This window comes from Oncorhynchus masou, chromosome 9 (assembly GCF_036934945.1).
Source record: "Oncorhynchus masou masou isolate Uvic2021 chromosome 9, UVic_Omas_1.1, whole genome shotgun sequence".
Lineage (NCBI taxonomy): Eukaryota > Metazoa > Chordata > Actinopteri > Salmoniformes > Salmonidae > Oncorhynchus > Oncorhynchus masou.
The window spans coordinates 70,147,579-70,167,926 of record NC_088220.1 but is presented as its reverse complement, the minus strand read 5'-3'; the positions used below and the strand labels follow the sequence as shown (position 1 = coordinate 70,167,926).

Below are 20,348 nucleotides of genomic sequence, written 5' to 3'. Positions count from 1 at the left end.
AGGCGGTTGGACCGTTGGAGCTGGGGCAGGAGCAGGAACGGGAGGCGTGGAATATGTGGGTGGAAAATCATTGTCGTCGTCATCCCTATTTCTTATTTTTCTCTTATCTTCTTCCATCTATCCTTCTTTCTTACTTTCTTGTACCATTATGCCTTTAACTCTCCTATTAGTCCTGTGTTCTGCTTCTCTTTCCCATTTCCTGAAATCATCCCAATCTATCCTATTTGCTTTGCCATTCTTGGTTGTCTCAAAATCCTGCAACTTCTTCCTACATTCTGCTGATAAGGCTTCACTTAATGCACCTTTCAAGGGAAAATCTTCTACCTTGTGCCTGAGCGGTAGCTGTTCCAGAATGTCCCTGCCCCACTTACCTGCCAGGTCAGACAGGCAAGGCTCTCCCTTGCTGCTCTTGACTCCCATTGTGGAAAACTCTGTCTACACACACATGCTCAGAAACCAAAATAAACAATATTTCATTAGGAACTACTTCCTTTTCTAAGAATTGATTAATTTAAAAAATAGGCACTTGTTCTGAAAAATATGATTTTGCTTGTCTATGTTTTTTCCTTGTCTATGGGTTTTGTTCCCAATAATCCACATTTACCCAGGAATATCTCTGCTATAAAACAGGGGTTTGTTCCCAATAATCCACATTTACCCTGGAATATCTCTGCTATAAAACAGGGTTTTGTTCCCAATAATGCGCATTCACCCTGGAATATCTCTGCTATAAAACAGGGTTTTGTTCCCAATAATCCACATTTACCCTGGAATATCTCTGCTATAAAACAGGGTTTTGTTCCCAATAATCCACATTTACCCAGGAATATCTCTGCTATAAAACAGGGTTTTGTTCCCAATAATCCACATTTACCCGGTAATATCTCTGCTATAAAACAGGGTTTTGTTCCCAATAATGCGCATTTACCTGGTAATAGCTCTGCTATAAAACAGGGTTTTGTTCCCAATAATCCACATTTACCCAGGAATATCTCTGCTATAAAACAGGGTTTTGTTCCCAATAATGCACATTTACCCTGGAATATCTCTGCTATAAAACAGGGTTTTGTTCCCAATAATGCGCATTTACCTGGTAATATCTCTGCTATAAAACAGGGTTTTGTTCCCAATAATCCACATTTACCCAGGAATATCTCTGCTATAAAACAGGGTTTTGTTCCCAATAATCCACATTTACCCAGGAATATCTCTGCTATAAAACAGGGTTTTGTTCCCAATAATGCACATTTACCCGGGAATATCTCTGCTATAAAACAGGGTTTTGTTCCCAATAATCCACATTTACCCAGGAATATCTCTGCTATAAAACAGGGTTTTGTTCCCAATAATCCACATTTACCCTGGAATATCTCTGCTATAAAACAGGGTTTTGTTCCCAATAATCCACATTTACCCTGGAATATCTCTGCTATAAAACAGGGTTGTGTTCCCAATAATCCACATTTACCCAGGAATATCTCTGCTATAAAACAGGGTTTTGTTCCCAATAATCCACATTTACCCTGGAATATCTCTGCTATAAAACAGGGTTTTGTTCCCAATAATCCACATTTACCCAGGAATATCTCTGCTATAAAACAGGGTTTTGTTCCCAATAATCCACATTTACCCGGTAATATCTCTGCTATAAAACAGGGTTTTGTTCCCAATAATGCGCATTTACCTGGTAATAGCTCTGCTATAAAACAGGGTTTTGTTCCCAATAATCCACATTTACCCAGGAATATCTCTGCTATAAAACAGGGTTTTGTTCCCAATAATGCACATTTACCCTGGAATATCTCTGCTATAAAACAGGGTTTTGTTCCCAATAATGCGCATTTACCTGGTAATATCTCTGCTATAAAACAGGGTTTTGTTCCCAATAATCCACATTTACCCAGGAATATCTCTGCTATAAAACAGGGTTTTGTTCCCAATAATCCACATTTACCCAGGGATATCTCTGCTATAAAACAGGGTTTTGTTCCCAATAATGCACATTTACCCGGGAATATCTCTGCTATAAAACAGGGTTTTGTTCCCAATAATCCACATTTACCCAGGAATATCTCTGCTATAAAACAGGGTTTTGTTCCCAATAATCCACATTTACCCTGGAATATCTCTGCTATAAAACAGGGTTTTGTTCCCAATAATCCACATTTACCCTGGAATATCTCTGCTATAAAACAGGGTTGTGTTCCCAATAATCCACATTTACCCAGGAATATCTCTGCTATAAAACAGGGTTTTGTTCCCAATAATCCACATTTACCCTGGAATATCTCTGCTATAAAACAGGGTTTTGTTCCCAATAATCCACATTTACCCAGGAATATCTCTGCTATAAAACAGGGTTTTGTTCCCAATAATCCACATTTACCTGGTAATATCTCTGCTATAAAACAGGGTTTTGTTCCCAATAATGCACATTTACCTGGTAATAGCTCTGCTATAAAACAGGGTTTTGTTCCCAATAATGCGCATTCACCCTGGAATATCTCTGCTATAAAACAGGGTTTTGTTCCCAATAATCCACATTTACCCAGGAATATCTCTGCTATAAAACAGGGTTTTGTTCCCAATAATGCACATTTACCCTGGAATATCTCTGCTATAAAACAGGGTTTTGTTCCCAATAATGCGCATTTACCTGGTAATATCTCTGCTATAAAACAGGGTTTTGTTCCCAATAATCCACATTTACCCAGGAATATCTCTGCTATAAAACAGGGTTTTGTTCCCAATAATCCACATTTACCCAGGGATATCTCTGCTATAAAACAGGGTTTTGTTCCCAATAATGCACATTTACCCGGGAATATCTCTGCTATAAAACAGGGTTTTGTTCCCAATAATCCACATTTACCCAGGAATATCTCTGCTATAAAACAGGGTTTTGTTCCCAATAATCCACATTCACCCTGGAATATCTCTGCTATAAAACAGGGTTGTGTTCCCAATAATCCACATTTACCCAGGAATATCTCTGCTATAAAACAGGGTTTTGTCCCCAATAATCCACATTTACCTGGTAATATCTCTGCTATAAAACAGGGTTTTGTTCCCAATAATGCGCATTCACCCGGGAATATCTCTGCTATAAAACAGAGTTTAGTTCCCAATAATGCGCATTTACCTGGTAATATCTTTGCTATAAAACAGGGTTTTGTTCCCAATAATGCGCATTCACCTGGTAATATCTCTGCTATAAAACAGGGTTTTGTTCCCAATAATCCACATTTACCCAGGAATATCTCTGCTATAAAACAGGGTTTTGTTCCCAATAATGCACATTTACCCTGGAATATCTCTGGTATAAAACAGGGTTTTGTTCCCAATAATGCGCATTTACCTGGTAATATCTCTGCTATAAAACAGGGTTTTGTTCCCAATAATCCACATTTACCCAGGAATATCTCTGCTATAAAACAGGGTTTTGTTCCCAATAATCCACATTTACCCAGGGATATCTCTGCTATAAAACAGGGTTTTGTTCCCAATAATGCACATTTACCCGGGAATATCTCTGCTATAAAACAGGGTTTTGTTCCCAATAATCCACATTTACCCAGGAATATCTCTGCTATAAAACAGGGTTTTGTTCCCAATAATCCACATTCACCCTGGAATATCTCTGCTATAAAACAGGGTTGTGTTCCCAATAATCCACATTTACCCAGGAATATCTCTGCTATAAAACAGGGTTTTGTCCCCAATAATCCACATTTACCTGGTAATATCTCTGCTATAAAACAGGGTTTTGTTCCCAATAATGCGCATTTACCTGGTAATATCTTTGCTATAAAACAGGGTTTTGTTCCCAATAATGCGCATTCACCTGGTAATATCTCTGCTATAAAACAGGGTTTTGTTCCCAATAATGCGCATTTACCTGGTAATATCTTTGCTATAAAACAGGGTTTTGTTCCCAATAATGCGCATTTACCTGGTAATATCTCTGCTATAAAACAGGGTTTTGTTCCCAATAATGCGCATTCACCCGGGAATATCTCTGCTATAAAACAGAGTTTAGTTCCCAATAATGCGCATTTACCTGGTAATATCTTTGCTATAAAACAGGGTTTTGTTCCCAATAATGCGCATTCACCTGGGAATATCTCTGCTATAAAACAGGGTTTTCTCCACACACAGTAGAGCCCTCCTTGCACTAAGACATGGTCTTCTTCACACACAGTGAAAACTCACACACAGTTCATTCTCCTCTGCACACAGTAGAGTATTCTGTCACAAAGACAATATCTATATTGTAACCTGCACTTAAGTTGCCCCACCCTTCATTTTATTGTTTGGGATCCGTCCACTGACGCTCTCTGGCAGGTCTGAGGCGGGTCCCTTCTGCTCCACTCAGGCGGAGTGTGGTCTCCCTGAGCTACGTCTAATGCAGCCCCTGCACGTTGCTAACCTTGGTGTCCCCAGGAACTATCAGCAAACGGAGTCAGTCATCCCATCCTCGTAGCCAAGAATTGTAGTGGAAATTCTAACCAGAAAAGAAGAGACTGTCGATTCTTCAAACAACATCTTTTTATTATAAGATTTGCACTATAAACTCAGCAAAAAAAGAAATGTCCCTTTTTCAGGACCCTGTCTTTCAAAGATAGAGATTGCAGGCAATCTCAACGCTGTGCGTTACAAGGAAGACATCCTCCTCCCTCATGTGGTACCCTTCCTGCAGGCTCATCCTGACATGACCCTCCAGCATGACAATGCCACCAGCCATACTGCTCATTCTGTGCATGATTTCCTGCAAGACAGGAATGTCAGTGTTCTGCCATGGCCAGCGAAGAGCCCGGATCTCAATCCCATTGAGCATGTCTGGGACCTGTTGGATCAGAGGGTGAGGGCTAGGGACATTCCCCCCAGAAATGTCCAGGAACTTGCATGTGCCTTGGTTGAAGAGTGGGGTAACATCTCACAGCAACAACTGGCAAGTCTAGTGCAGCTGGTGGTCACACCAGATACTGACTATTACTTTAGATTTTGACCCCCCCTTTGTTCAGGGACACATTATTCAATTTCTGTTAGTCACATGCCTGTGGAACTTGTTCAGTTTATGTCTCAGTTGTTCAATCTTGTTGTGTTCATACAAATTATTACACATGTTAAGTTTGCTGAAAATAAACACAGTTGACAGCGAGAGAACATTTCTTTTTTTGCTGAGCTTATATGTCTTATACCAGTCTATGCCAACACTCCAATCATAGCCCACTACTCTTCTTCTCCATTGATCAAATTGGCCCTTCTATGGTAATGCTCTAATCTGCAACTATATCTTATAACTTCTACCCCAGGACCTTGTCCTGGAATAACATAGATCATGTATTTACATCTGACAATTGCAAACCATGGCATATCAATTCATATGAATTTAGTACTTTGCCAATAATTCCCATTTACCTTGTAATATCTCTGTTATAGAACAGGATTTTCTCCACACACAGTAGAGCCCTCCTTGTCACTAAGACAATGTCTTCTTCACACACAGTGAAAACACACACACAGTGAAACTCACACACAGTTCATTCTCCTCTACACACAGTAGAATATTCTGTCACGAAGACAATATCTATACTTTAATGTGTACTTTAGTTGTCCCTAAAGAAAGTCAGTCCCACCCTTCATTTTATTGTTTGGGATGGTGTATCTGTCCACTGACGCTCTCTGGCAGGTCCGAGGCGGGTCCCTTCTGCTCCACTCAGGCGGAGTGTGGTCTCCCTGAGCTACGTCTAATGCAGCCCCTGCACGTTGCTAACCTTGGTGTCCCCAGGAACTATCAGCAAACGGAGTCAGTCATCCCATCCTCGTGGTCAAGAATTGTTGTGGAAATTCTAACCAGAAAGGAAGACTGTAGATTGTTCAAACAACAACTTTTTATTATAAGATTTTCAAATCAGTGGGCCTCCTGGGTGGCGCAGTGGTTAAGGGTGCTGTACTGCAGCGCCAGCTGTGCCACCAGAGACCCTGGGTTCGCGCCCAGGCTCTGTCGCAACCGGCCGTGACCGGGAGGTCCGTGGGAGAGTTGGGTCTCCGCTTATATAACCTTTGTGGCAGTTTAGCAGGTGTGTGAGATCACGATGGGAATATAGTGTACAAACAAATAAGAACGTCAGTTTTATTACCCCTTTCTGCTGATAGAATTGTCGCTGCAGCTCAAGCTAGCCTCTGATCTCTTCATCTCTCCACACAGCTGTGCCCTTGAAAGATACGAAAATAACAAGATGGACTCAAAAACTGTGGTCACTCTCAGAGGCTCTTTGTCTTTGGTCACGTGACCAAGTTACTTAAAAACAAGAGAGGAAAAACACTGAGAGAAACAGACAGTGGAACTGTACAGGCTCATACAGTGCATGTGCATAACAACATTTGTCATTTCTACCACTATACTGTCCCAATACTGTATGTGTTCTGTCTGTGTTGTTCCAGGCTCCTATTCTGAGGATGGGACGTCCGTCACACAGAGGGGACAGTCTGAGGGTGGAGGGCCCAGCCCGTACCCCTACACACGGGACACTGACAGAGGGATCCCCCTGGTGACAACTACCCCTCCTCTGAATGTCCCCAACCATCACACTCTCTACAAGGGCTTCCTCCTTCAGGAGTCCCTCAAAGGACAGCGGCATTTCTTTGAGGACAGTGGGGGTGTGGATACCCACCCCACTATGCCACCCTCAGGTCCCCACTTTGCCAGAGACCCCTTCTCCACTCACACGGTGCCACACAAGGAAGAGCTGGCTTTCTCCGATGTTGCCTCAACCACTACCATTGTGGCAACAGCCACGTCACCGTTGGCAACACAGGGTAGCTCTGTTCCAGGGGGGCGTGTCTCTGTGACTCAGAGAGGGGCGTTGACCAATAGCATGGGGAGGAGGACAGAGGAAGAAGCTGATGCCATGGATACCCTGACCACTCCTGACATGCACACCTCTGCCCTCCCTCCCCACTCAAACACTCACAACCTGGCTGCCCCTATGGGTGACAGGCACTCTGAGGTCCCTTCCCCATCCACCATGACTCCCCCAGCCTTGACCACTCTAGTGGAGAAGGATAAAGGGAAGTCAGCAGAACACAACATGAGCCATGCCAGGGATGGTGTAGCGATGGATACTTCTGCAGTATCTGGAGATGTGGATGATGAGACCACTACAACTACTACAACCACAACCACCATCATCACCACCAGCCTGCCCAACCCAGGTGATGGAACACAGCCAGGCTATGTAGCTACACACTTCTAATGATCACCTACTCTTAACCAGACACATACGGTGTACGAATTACTGTCAAATACAATATCCTGCACCACACCCAACACCAGTTTCCATGATTCTGTCTTCATTGTGAAGATACTGTATAATGAACAGCATGCTCAGATTGTCATTATACAGTTCTAGAGATAATCCTGGGCCTTGGTGGGTTGTAAAGTGGCTGAATTTCACCCGTTCCAACACAGCAGCTCTGTGTCTGTCTGTCTGAGACACCAGTGTGCTCACAATCTCAATCCTTTCTGTTTGCAGCTCACATATCTAAACAGCCAAGGGGCTTAAATTAATTACAACATCAGTATTCCTGCTCCTCTCACACTCAATCAAGAGCTCCTGAAATGGAGTGGAAACCAGATTGCAACCATGAGATATTGAGACACATTTGTGTTATGGTGGGAGTGAAGGAGAATGTTCATCCTGGTCTCATAGACTAGATAGCCGTAACATAGTAAACGTAAGTACAGGACACTCAAATAATTATGATATGTTATGTTTGGTATGGTTACAGGCAAGGCAAGGCAAAAAACTAAAGGAGGGTGTTTGGTTGGAGTGGATGTATTGAAGGAAAACATGAACTTCTAGCAACCCAAAGGTTGCGTGTTCATATCTCATCACAGACAACTTTAATATTTTAGGAAATTAGCAACTTTGCAACTTTTTACTTACCACTTTTGAGCTATTTTGCAACTACTTAGCATGTTAGTCAACCCTTCCCCTAACCTTAACCTTTTAACCTAACCCTAACCCTTACACTATAACCCTAACCCCAGCCTAGCTAACGTACGCATTAGCCATCTAGCTAATATTTGCCAAGTATTGCAAATTCATAACATTATTGTATGAATTGCAATTAGTAACATACATATTGTAATTTGCAATTTAATTAATTTCCACAAATTAATACATACCATACGAAACGTAACATATCATAACCACCGGAGAGAGACAGATTTACGTTTACTATGTTATGTCTATTCCTACGTCCAGGTTGGAATCTTAGAGTGGAACGCTCCAAACACAGGCTTTGCTTCATTTGTGCCTTACCCACGGGGACCCCTTCACAACTAATGAAGGGCAGGATGGGGAAATCTCCCAATATGTCTGAGACACACACACACACACACACACACACACACACACACACACACACACACACACACACACACACACACACACACACACACACACACACACACACACACACACACACACACACACATGAATATACCAGCACCTACATACGAAGCACGCACATACAAGCACACAGTAAATTCCTGTTGTCATCCCTATCTCTGGAGGAAACTCAGAAAGACAGAAATCAAATAAAGCGGTCGAGCACAAACACCTCAAGGTGACCAGAAAATTGTCTGTGGTTATTCCCTCCACCTGATCTGTCCCTCGAGCCACACAACCAAAGAGGATAGAGTGAGAGGGCCTCTGTTGATTCGGGCAGAAAATGTGAAAACCTTGAAACACTATTAACGTAGGGGGGCTGGTGTGAGTGAGTGAGAGAATGGGACCAGGGAGGGATCAGGGAGGGTTAGTCTTACTTACTTCGGCCAAACGCTCCTCTGGGAGCGTAGGCCATCGCCGACTCCTCTCCATCAAACTCTGTTCTGGGCAGTCTTCTCCAGCTTGCTCCACCCCATGCCAGTTAGTGAAGGGGTGTCATTGGTCTTCAATGTTTTTCCTTCTGTCCTTGCAGTTCCCTGTATCTTCAACCTGACAGCACCAGAGGGCTACATAGAGACGCCCCAGCCGTCCAGCTCTCATTACTACTCCTCTGTGGACTGCACCTACACCGTCACCGTCTACACGGGCTATGGAGTAGAGATACAGGTCAGACCGCCATTATTATTGCTAGAAACTTGTTCATTTTGTACATTAACAACAGTGATTGTCTATAAAATATATGGTGGATTAAACATAGGAACACACAAGACTGACACATCCTGTCAAGAAATGACATCAGATACCCAAATGCAACATCCAAAATGGCAATTTTGGCTCGCGGGCAAAACCACACTAGTGCTTCAAAATTATGATGATGTCCACTCAGTTCCAAGGTATTTACTGTTATTGTGCAGCGACTGACCTTTGGAAGCTGACACAGTGATTTAAACAGAGAATCTACCTCCACCTGAAGCCTCTCATCCACATGATTACTTCTCCAGCTCAGCTTCTTTCTCTCATAAGATATACAATAGCCATTACCTCTCTGACCTTCCAGATGCTTGATCTAATATATTTAGGATGAAATTAATATGTACCGCAATCCATTCACAATGATGCATCCCAGCTGCTTCATGTCTTCTGTGAAGAAAATGAGGAGGAGGAGGGTGGAGAGAGGTGAACGTTCTTCCTCTCCACTGTTCTTCCTATCATCGCCTGCCTGCGCTTGCTAACACCCGGGACAGCAGCACATGTATACCCTGAGTGTACATACAATTTGTGTAAAAAACATTCCTAATATTAAGTTACACCCAGTTTTGCCCTCAGAACAGCCTCAATTATTTGGGGCGTGGACTCTACAAGGTGTCGAAAACATTCCACAGGGATGTTTGCCCATGTTGACTCCAATGCTTCCCACAGTTGTGTCAAGTTGTCTGGATGTCCTTTGGGTGGTGGACCATTCTTGATAGACAAGGGAAATCTGTTGAGTGTGGAAAACCCAGGAGCATTGCAGTTCTTGACACACTAAAATCGGTGCGCCTGGTACCTACTACCAGACCCCGTTCAAAGACACTTAAATCTTTTGTTCCTAATGTTTTGTCCACTCAGTATACGTCTCTCTTCTCTTATCTCCTCGTCTTGAATTATTCAATGTGATTTAGATGTAAGGAAGCTTCTTCTCTTAATTAATTACTTATGGATTATGTGTCCAGTCTTTTTGCTTGTTTACGGGACTTTTAATGCCTTCCTGTTAAAATGTCTCCACAGCTCTTCTTAACTTCATTAAAGATACCTTACCCTCAGGTTGATTGACTAAATAATGTGGCATTCAGACAATGCGTGGATCACCTCACCCCTCTACGCCCCACTATGATCCACTATGCCCCCCTACGCCCCCTACGCCCCTCTACAACCCTCTACACCCCTTTACACCCCACTACACTCAGTCTACACCCCTCTACACCCCTTTCACCCCCCTACACTCCAGGTGGTGTCATCCTGTTTCTAAAAGACTGGGCTGATAATTCCTTTTATCTGGAAATCTTTTGGATTAATCTACTTCAAAGGACTTCTCTAGACCAGGGGGCTTTGTAGAATGTGGGTCCTAACAACTCCAGTTTATCATTCATTTTAGCGTAAGCTGGATTTAAATGGTTGCCTTGATGTTGGCAAGAAGATAAAGACTGATGTGGACAAATTCCTTGGGCAGCATTTGTTTATTTGCCCTGCTTTGAGGTCTACGTCCCACACCTGCCTAGTGCACTGCTCCATCAGACCATAGGGGCCCAAGTACTTCCTGCTCTGGCCCTGCCTCAGGGCGGAGGGAGGGAGGGATGGAGAGAGACATTTGCTTGAAAAGTGTTTCTAGCTCTCAAACTCCCGAAGTCTATATAGTATATAGTACCACCCTCACAACTCCACACAAAGGCAAGACCCATCAGGTTTACCATGTGCCGTTATATACAGTGTGTTTAAGCTGCAGTCTGGGAGGAGGAGTGGAAGTTGGTTGAAAGTCAGAGACCCTCTGTTAACCACCCAACAGTGTTGTCATGTGAAAGTAGGAGGATTGATTCACTTTCCGCTGTAGTCCCACATGTCTGTGTCAGTTCATAGATCAGTGCACTGCAGGCCAAGCTAAGACATGCCCAGCCCAGTAGTTCTGTCCACTCCAGAAGTGTGCAGGTGTTGGGAGAGGACCTTTCAGCAGCTCACTGAAGCCATGGTGGATAGTACTGAAGAGTATCGACTGATGGGTCAATATTCCCAACTACTCTGGCTTAAGTGGACCTCGGCACAGTTCAATAAAGTACAGTTCTATCTGCAGTCTCTGTCTGGGTTGATGGCAGAGATTGATTGGGATGCATTGGTCACTGCTTGGACAATTTAATAAAGGGTGTCAATACAATATTCTGTAAGAAGTGTCAACCTGATACTTTTTGGAGGACTGAGGAAGAGTGCTTCACTAAAGACTGACTGTCTGGGATGATATGGCATATTGAAATATACTGTATATATATAACTATTGACATCTTGACATACTTTACAACTAGGGCTACAACAAATTGCTAGAAAATATATACATGTTCAAACACATTTGTTTCTCCATTTTCTCTCTGTGTGAGTCGAGGATTTGTTTCTCTCTTTTGTAAACAATTATCCACTGTGCACACACTTCGTAGTGAAATGAGATACGTGTGCCAAAGACTGCAGAAGATGACATAAACCTGGGAGCAGAGGATAATTGAGTAATCAACCTCAGCCACGAGCCCCGCACAACTGGAACATGTAGGCTACATATTGCATGTAGATCCTTATTACCATAAACATGATGTGTGTCCCGAACCTTTGACTAATTTTTTAGGTTACGGTGTGTCAGAGGGGAAGAGGAGGCATGCAGCGTTCAGTTGCCTGCAACGTGCTATTTGCACATTGGCTCCCTCCCTGACTGAACAGCAGTAGAGTTCAGGCTCTAGCCTACAGGGCCAGACGCACTGACTCTCAGTACACTAAAGCACACTAAAGCACACGGCTCAGACCTTTAACTGCTGGAGGGACAAGAATCAATACCCTGGCCCAATCCACTCTCATCTCCTGATAGATAGTCCACAACTCAATCATAACTAGGGAGCTGGAGGTAAGTAAAAACAAGGGCCTGTTAATGACCTGTCATCATCTGTGGGAGAGAGCTGTATCTTCAGCACTGAGAGCTCACCGGTAATATGTACTGTACAATAACCCAGTCTTAGGAGTAGCATGTGTGGTGTGTGTCAAACCAATATCTCTATCCCTGAAATTTCTGCTCCACAATGGCTCTGGTGTTTCAGCTCAGGCAGAAGAACCTGTCAAACAGCTGCCTCCACACCTCCACATCCTATAAAACATAATTTCTACTTCTATCCAGCTTTTGGAGAAGCTGGTGTCACAGAGACCTCTCCTCTCCTCTCCCCCCCTCCTCTCTCTGGACCAGGCCTCTCCTCTCCTTCCCTTCCCTCGCCTTTCCCCTCCTCTCTCTGGGCCAGGTGTCTCCTCCCCTCCCTTCGCCTCTCCCCTCCTCTCTCTGGACCAGGCCTCTCCTCCCCTCCCCTCTCCCCTCCTCTCTCTGGACCAGGCCTCTCCTCTCCTCCCCTTGCCTCTCCCCTCCTCTCTCTGCACCACGCCTCTCCTCTCCTCCCCTCTCCCCTCCTCTCTCTGGAACAGGCCTCTCCTCTTCTCCCCTCGCCTCTCCCTTCCTCTCTCTTGACCAGGCCTCTCCTCCCCTCTCCCCTCCTCTCTCTGGACCAGGCCTCTCCTCTCCTCCCCTCGCCTCTCCCTTCCTCTCTCTTGAGCAGGCCTCTCCTCTCCTCCCCTCTCCCCTCCTCTCTGGACCAGGCCTCTCCTCTCCTCCCCTCGCCTCTCCCTTCCTCTCTCTTGACCAGGCCTCTCCTCCCCTCTCCCCTCCTCTCTCTGGACTAGACCTCTACCCTCCTCCCCTCGCCTCTCCCCTCCTCTCTCTGGACCAGGCCTCTCCTCTCCTCCCCTCTCCCCTCCTCTCTCTGGACCAGGCCTCTCCTCCCCTTGCCTCTCCCCTCCTCTCTCTGGACCAGGCCTCTCCTCTCCTCCCCTCGCCTCTCCCATCCTCCCTCTGGACTAGGCCCCTTGTATTCTTCCTTCGTCACAGTGTATGTTATCCTCCTGTTGTGGGCTGACTGATGCCTGTTAGGAACCATGGAGGGGCCACAGAGGAGCTGGGAGAAGTGCAATTAGAAGATTCTACATGGGCTCTGTGAATACAACACTGGAGGAAAGAGAAACAAGGAGATGCACTTAGTGGCAGTGAGAGAGCCCAGCTCTCAGTGATCTCACTGTGCTTGTTTGTCTTGTCAGCACTACTGAGCACCGGTACTTTGCACCACCTGGGTGACGGTGTGAATAACTCGCTGTGACTCCGTTGACTGTTGTTCTCTCACTGCTCTTTCCTCACTGAGACAAGAGGGGATTTGTTTCAGCCCAACAGCAGCACAGATACTTAAAAAGTTTCTCAGACACCCGGTTTGTGAATGTGGGCTTTCCAGCTAAGCCAACAAAGGTCCTTACAAGACTGTAATGTCCTCTGACTCAGAGTGAAGTGCTGGTTATTTTCAGCGTTATTTATTTCTATCCCTAACACTTAACTCAGCGGGACAAGTGGCAGTGATGGCAGCCATGTTAGTTCACATACTGAGTTTCCTCTCAGTTTGTGATGTGCACCCGCTGTCTCCAGGCAGACACTGACAGGATCAAGCAGTAGATGAGATGACTGACCGGTGACTGCTCCCACATGGTGACACTCACGACACCACAGCCACTCTCTGGAAGTGGCTATAGTCACAGTCACACCTGCTGCCACAGGCCAATCTCCAGTGCCATGGCTGATAGTCAGAGAGTCATAGAGGGAGTGTGAGACGAAGGGAAGAAGAGAGGGGAGGAGGGAAAGTCCATTACTCATCTCTCCCTCTGCACTCTGTTTGCCTCTTTTGTACTTTGCTATTGTTGGTAGAGGACTTGAAGTTTACTAATGTGACCGAGGCAGGGCTTTGAGACGTGGAAAGTGCTGTACAGCACTTTAGAATCCTTTCTGGTGAGGTTTTTTTAAGATGCATTTTTTCCTGGTCAAGGAGTCGTTGTTGGTGGGTATCATCAGCCTGCTCACCTGTCTTGGATTCAGTCTGCTGTAAGTCTGTAGGCTGTAAGGAAGCTCCCCTCACTCTCCTGTCCCGACCTCTACCACATCACCGTGTTGGAGACTTAACAAAGAGAGGACATAACGACAAAGGGACAGAGTCGATGAATTAAGAGATCAGAAAGGTCTTCTGAGATTTAGAGACAGAACAAGGAGGACATAGAGACAGAAAGGAAAGAAATAAGGGAGAGAGAGAGAAAGATGAAGAATTGTGAAGCAGAGTTGGCTTCCAGAGTGTTTCAGTTGGATAACTAACAGAATCAATATAACACAACGTTAATAAATACTGCCGTAGGCTCCTTCCTCCCTATTAGGAGTTGTCGTAATGTTCCATCAGAATGTGGTCCTCTTAGTTCAGCTCATTTGGACAATGAGATCTGGATACAGCAGCTATTAACATCAGCAAAACAGGTCAACGATGAGAATACGTGGACAGCTAATGCTTTTCTGATGCTCTACTCTCCACCTTCTAAATAATAGTGTAGAGGAGATGTACTTCATACAGAAAAAGCAACTTTCAATGAAAAGTTTCTGTGTGGAACAGAGGTGGATTACTGGACATCTATTACATGAAACAACATTTGCCACTGAAATGCTGTCACAGAATATAAGGTATTCCATATTTATTAGGTACACGTGCTCTTTCCATGAGATAAACTGACCAGGTGAATCAAGGTGAAAGATATGGTCCCTTATTGATGGCACCTGTTATATCCATTTCAATCAGTTTAGATGAAGGGTAGGAGACCGGTTAAATTAGGATTTTTAAGACTTAAGACAATTGAGACATGGATTGTGTATGTGTGTCATTCAGATGGTGAATCCCCAAGACAAAATATTTAAGTGTCTTTGAACGGGGTATGGTAGTAGGTACCAGGCGCACCAGTTTTAGTGTGTCAAGCACTGCAACGCTGCTGGGTTTTCCATAAGCAACAGTTTTCCCTTGTCTATCAAGAATGGTCCACCACCCAAAGGACACCCAGACAACTTGGCACAACTGTGGGAAGCTTTGGAATCAACATGGGCCAGCATCCCTGTGGAACGCTTTCGACACCTTGTAGTCCATGCACCGGTGAATTGAGGCTGTTCTGATGACAAAAGGGGGTGCAACTTAATATTAGGAAGGTGTTCTTATTAATGTTTTTATACTCTGTTTATTATGATATAGGCCTCTCACAGCCTGGCTACAAATGATTTACATTCACTCCATATAACCTCACTCTTATGTTCACGTTGTTGCTGGCTTTTCCTTGTCCTACGACTTTTTGTCCCTTGTCTACAATTTCCCTGCTTAATTCAGGTGTGCTGCATAAAACCAATTTTCCGACAGGCGTGTAGGAATTGTGGTGATAATGAGATCGAAACGGCTGAGGTGAATGTTAAAATGAGATAAGTGCAGACGCGGAAAGCGTGCGAATGTTCCATCTCTTAGGAGGATGAGTGAAGCTTGGCCTGTGGGTTTTTTACCCTCGTTACTCTTATACCCGCTGTGGGATGAGAAAGCTGGCTGATAGGATACATTCAGTAGGAGTTGTCTGAGCCTGGACCTGAGTCTTTCGAGGTCACTGAATTTTTCCCCCCGAAATGTTCCATACGCAAAACAAACCTGCTTATCTCTCAGATTTTGTGCAAACATGTTATTTCTGTGAGCATTTCTCATTTGCCAAGATAATCTATCCACTTAACAGGTGTGGCATATCAAGAAGCGATTAAACAGCATGATCATTACACAGATGCACCTTGTGCTGGGGAAATTAAAGGTCACTCTAAAATGTCCAGTTTTGTCACACAACACAATGCCACAGGTGTCTCAAGTTTTGAGGGAGTATGCAAATTGGCATGCTGACTGCAGGAATGTCAACCAGAGCTGTTGCCAGAGAATGAAATGTTAATTTCTCTACCATAAGCAGCCTACACTGTTGTTCGGAGAATTTGGTAGTACGTCCAACCGGCCTCACAAGCACAGACCGCATGTAACCATGCCAGCCCATGACACCCACATCCGGCTTCTTCACCTGTGAGATCATCTGAAACTGAGGAGTATTTCTGTCTGTAATAAAGCCTTTTGTGGGGGGAAACTCATTGTGATTGGCTGGGCCTTGCTCCTCAGTGGCCCTGCCCAGTCATGTGAAATCCATAGATTACTAATGAATTTATTTCAGTTGACTGATTTTTTATATGAACTGTAACTTAGTGAAATAGTTGAAATTGTTGCGTATTTTTTTGTTGTTCAGTATAGTTTGGTCCCTGCTGTCCAGTTTGCTTCCACATACTGTAATCTCTTCTCTCTGTAGACAACTACTCAGCTCTTCACCTTCAGCCGACCTTGGCTCAGCAGGAACAACCTCGACAGATCTGCATTCAACCAGCCCCCTCGAACCAGGATTACACAGGCGATCAAATAGAAACAGGCTTTCAGGAAGAAAGACTCAGCTCAGGGTGACACTGTGTTCAATTTCCTCTGGAAGAGCTTAACTAATCACTGCTTCTCTCTTACCATTCAGTGGCCTCAGGTCTCATGTAATAGCAACTGTTGTCTGTGACAGCCTTGCCAGACCATTTCAAGGACAGGCATATGAATGCACACAGGAAATCCCACAAAGTCTCCCTTTTTCAGTGTGTGTGCCAGGATTTGTACATTGTGATTTACACAAATCTTAGTTTTTTTGTGTATGGTATTATGTGTGTAGCAGTGTGTGTTGTGTCCAGTGTTGGACCAGGTGTCACTGTGTTAAGTGGCCCAGACAGAAATACCTCAATATTAACCAGCAGAACCATGACTCTTCATGGCCCTGACTGTCTCTTTATCTCCCCAACCCTCCCATCTCCTCCTCCCTCTCTTCTCTTCTCTCCTCACTTGTCTTCTCTTCTCTCTCCCCTTTTCTCTCTCGTCTCCCTTCTCTTCTCTCTCCTCTCCTCCTCATGGCCCAGTTCTCCTGTCTGGAACAGATGTTAGTGCTGGTGCTCTATCCCTTCCCTACCCCCCACTTAATCATAGTCTATAATTAGCTAGCAGCCCACATACTCTAGTACCCTCACAGACACTCACACAACGTGGGACCATTTGAAGGAGGGAACGGAGAGACGTAATTAGTGGAGCTTTCTCCTTTATTCTCTTTCTTTTATTCCTCCCTCCTCCCTCTGTTCCTTCTTACCTCTGTAGAGATAGAAGGGCAATCTCTGGAGAGGGGGAGTGGTTTGCTGCAGGGAGAGATACAGAAAGCAGAAAGCATACATCTCCTCCCCCACATGCTCTACAAAATCTGGTGTTTATTTTATCGGAACGTGTCACTTGAATTATTTAGATTTATTTCATTTTCATGTGTTGCTTTTAAATATATAGTGAGCAACACAGAATGTTGTGATTGGGACATCTGGGGGAGGAGCCTAAATAATATTGTAGTAATTCGACTTTAATGGATTATGATGCTTTTAACCTTAACGTGCTGTTGACCTCCTGTTTACATCTCAACAAAAAAAAACATGTCCGTGTTGTCAGACAGACGTGTGTTGATCCAGGATTAGATCAGTGTGAGGGAGACAGTCAGGACTAATGCCAACACAAACTGGATTATCCCAACAGTATTCTGGAAGTATTTCATTGACATGGGGATTTCTGGATAATGTGATTAGGTTGTGATGACCTTTGTTTAATGGGACTTTTATCCAATGCTGTAGCCATGAGTTAATTAAAACTACATCAACTTGTTGTTGTGCATTATTCAGTGCATTCGGAAAGTATTCAGACCCCTTGACTTTTTCCACATTTTGTTACGTTACAACCTCATTCTAAAATTGATTAAATGGTTTTTCCCCCCTCATCAATCTACACACAATACCACATAATTACAAAACTAAAACAGGTTTTAGACATTTTTGCAAATGTATAAAAACAACAACAACTGAAATACCACATTTACATTGTTATCCAGACCCTTTACTCAGTACTTTGTTGAAGCACCTTCGGCAGCGACGACAGCCTTGAGTCTTCTTGGGTATGATCCCCTCAAGCTCTGTCACGATAGATGGGGATTGTCACTGCACAGCATTTTCAGGTCTCTCCAGAGATGTTTGATCGGGTTCAAGTCCGGGGCTCTGGCTGGGCCACTCAAGGACATTCAGAGACTTGTCCCCAAGCCACTCCTGCGTTGTCTTGAACATGTGCTTAGGGTCGTTGTTAGGTTTCCTCCAGATTGTTAGGTTTCCTCCAGATGTAAAGCTTGGCATTCAGGCCAAAGAGTTCAAACTTGGTTTCATTAGATGAGAGAATCTTGTTTCTCATGGTCTGAGTCCTTTAGGTGCTTTTTTGCAAATTCCAAGCAGGCTAACAGGTGCCTGTCTGGCCACTCTACCACAAAGGCCTGATTGGTGGAGTCCACAGAGGAACTCTGTAGCTCTGTCAGAGTGACCATCGGTTTCTTGGTCACCTCCCTGACCAAGGCCCTTCTCTCCCGATTGCTCAGTTTGGCCGGGCGGCCGATCCTGTCTCGGAGCTCTATGGACCATTCCTTTGACCTCATGGCTTGGTTTCTGCTCCGACATGCACTGTCACTGTGGGACCTTATATAGACAGGTGACTGCCTTTCCAAATCATGTCCAATCAATTACATTTACCACAGGTGGACTTCAAGTTGTAGAAACATCAAGGATGATCATTGGAAACAAGATGCACCTGAGCTCAATTTCGAGTCTCATAGCAAAGGGTCTGAATACTTATGTAAATAAGGTATTTTAAATGAGCAAACATAAAATAAAAAGTTTTTTGCTTTGTCATTATGGGGTACTGTGTGTGGAAAATGTTGACAATTGTTGCTATAGCAGCACTGTCCTCATAAGAGCACAATCACAGAGACTTTATATAGTTACGTGTTTAATAAACACGTCAGACGACCACTCATCGTTTCGTGCTATCTTAGAGGCCCCGCACAGTGGACCTTGCACCCACACAGTACACCTTGCACCCACACAGTGCACCTTGCACCCACACAGTGCACCTTGCACCCTGCACCCACACAGTGCACCTCTCACCCACACAGTGCACCTCTCACCCACACAGTGCACCTCGCACCCACACAGTGCACCTCACACCCACACAGTGCAACTTGCACCCACACAGTGCACCTCTCACCCACACAGTGCACCTCGCATCCACACAGTGCACCTCTCACCCACACAGTGCACCTCTCACCCACACAGTGCACCTCTCACCCACACAGTGCACCTTGCACCCACACAGTGCACCTTGCCCCCACACAGTGCAACTCTCACCCACACAGTGCACCTCTCACCCACACAGTGCAACTCTCACCCACACAGTGCACCTCTAACCCACACAGTGCACCTCTCACCCACACAGTGCACCTCTCACCCACACAGTGCACCTCTCACCCACACAGTGCAACTCTCACCCACACAGTGCACCTCTCACCCACACAGTGCACCTCTCACCCACACAGTGCACCTCTCACCCACACAGTGCACCTCTCACCCACATAGTGCACCTCTCACCCACACAGTGCACCTCTCACCCACACAGTGCACCTCTCACCCACACAGTGCACCTCTCACCCACACAGTGCAACCTTGCACCCACACAGTGCACCTCTCACCCACACAGTGCAACTCTCACCCACACAGTGCACCTCTCACCCACACAGTGTACCTCTCACCCACATAGTGCACCTCTCACCCACACAGTGCACCTCTCACCCACACAGTGCACCTTGCCCCCACACAGTGCAACTCTCACCCATAAAGTGCACCTCCCACCCACACAGTGCAACTCTCACCCACACAGTGCACCTCTCACCCACACAGTGCAACCTTGCACCCACACAGTGCAACTCTCACCCACACAGTGCACCTCTCACCCACACAGTGCACCTCTCACCCACACAGTGCAACCTTGCACCCACACAGTGCACCTCTCACCCACACAGTGCACCTCTCACCCACATAGTGCACCTCTCACCCACACAGTGCACCTCTCACCCACACAGTGCACCTCTCACCCACACAGTGCACCTCTCACCCACACAGTGCAACCTTGCACCCACACAGTGCAACTCTCACCCACACAGTGCACCTCTCACCCACACAGTGCACCTCTCACCCACACAGTGCAACCTTGCACCCACACAGTGCACCTCTCACCCACACAGTGCAACTCTCACCCACACAGTGCACCTCTC

The 20,348-nt window shown here is 45.2% G+C and overlaps 1 protein-coding gene across 2 annotated transcripts in view; it reads left to right on the top strand.

Moving 5' to 3' along the window:
* sez6b (seizure related 6 homolog b) overlaps positions 1-20,348 on the top strand; it is a 133,825-nt gene that overhangs the window by 67,611 nt on the left and 45,866 nt on the right. For both annotated transcript variants that reach the window (XM_064975089.1, XM_064975088.1), the window contains exons 2-3: positions 6,448-7,218; positions 8,992-9,125. In XM_064975089.1, the coding sequence (XP_064831161.1) occupies positions 6,448-7,218; positions 8,992-9,125 (905 nt within the window). The remainder of the gene's footprint in view (positions 1-6,447; positions 7,219-8,991; positions 9,126-20,348) is intronic.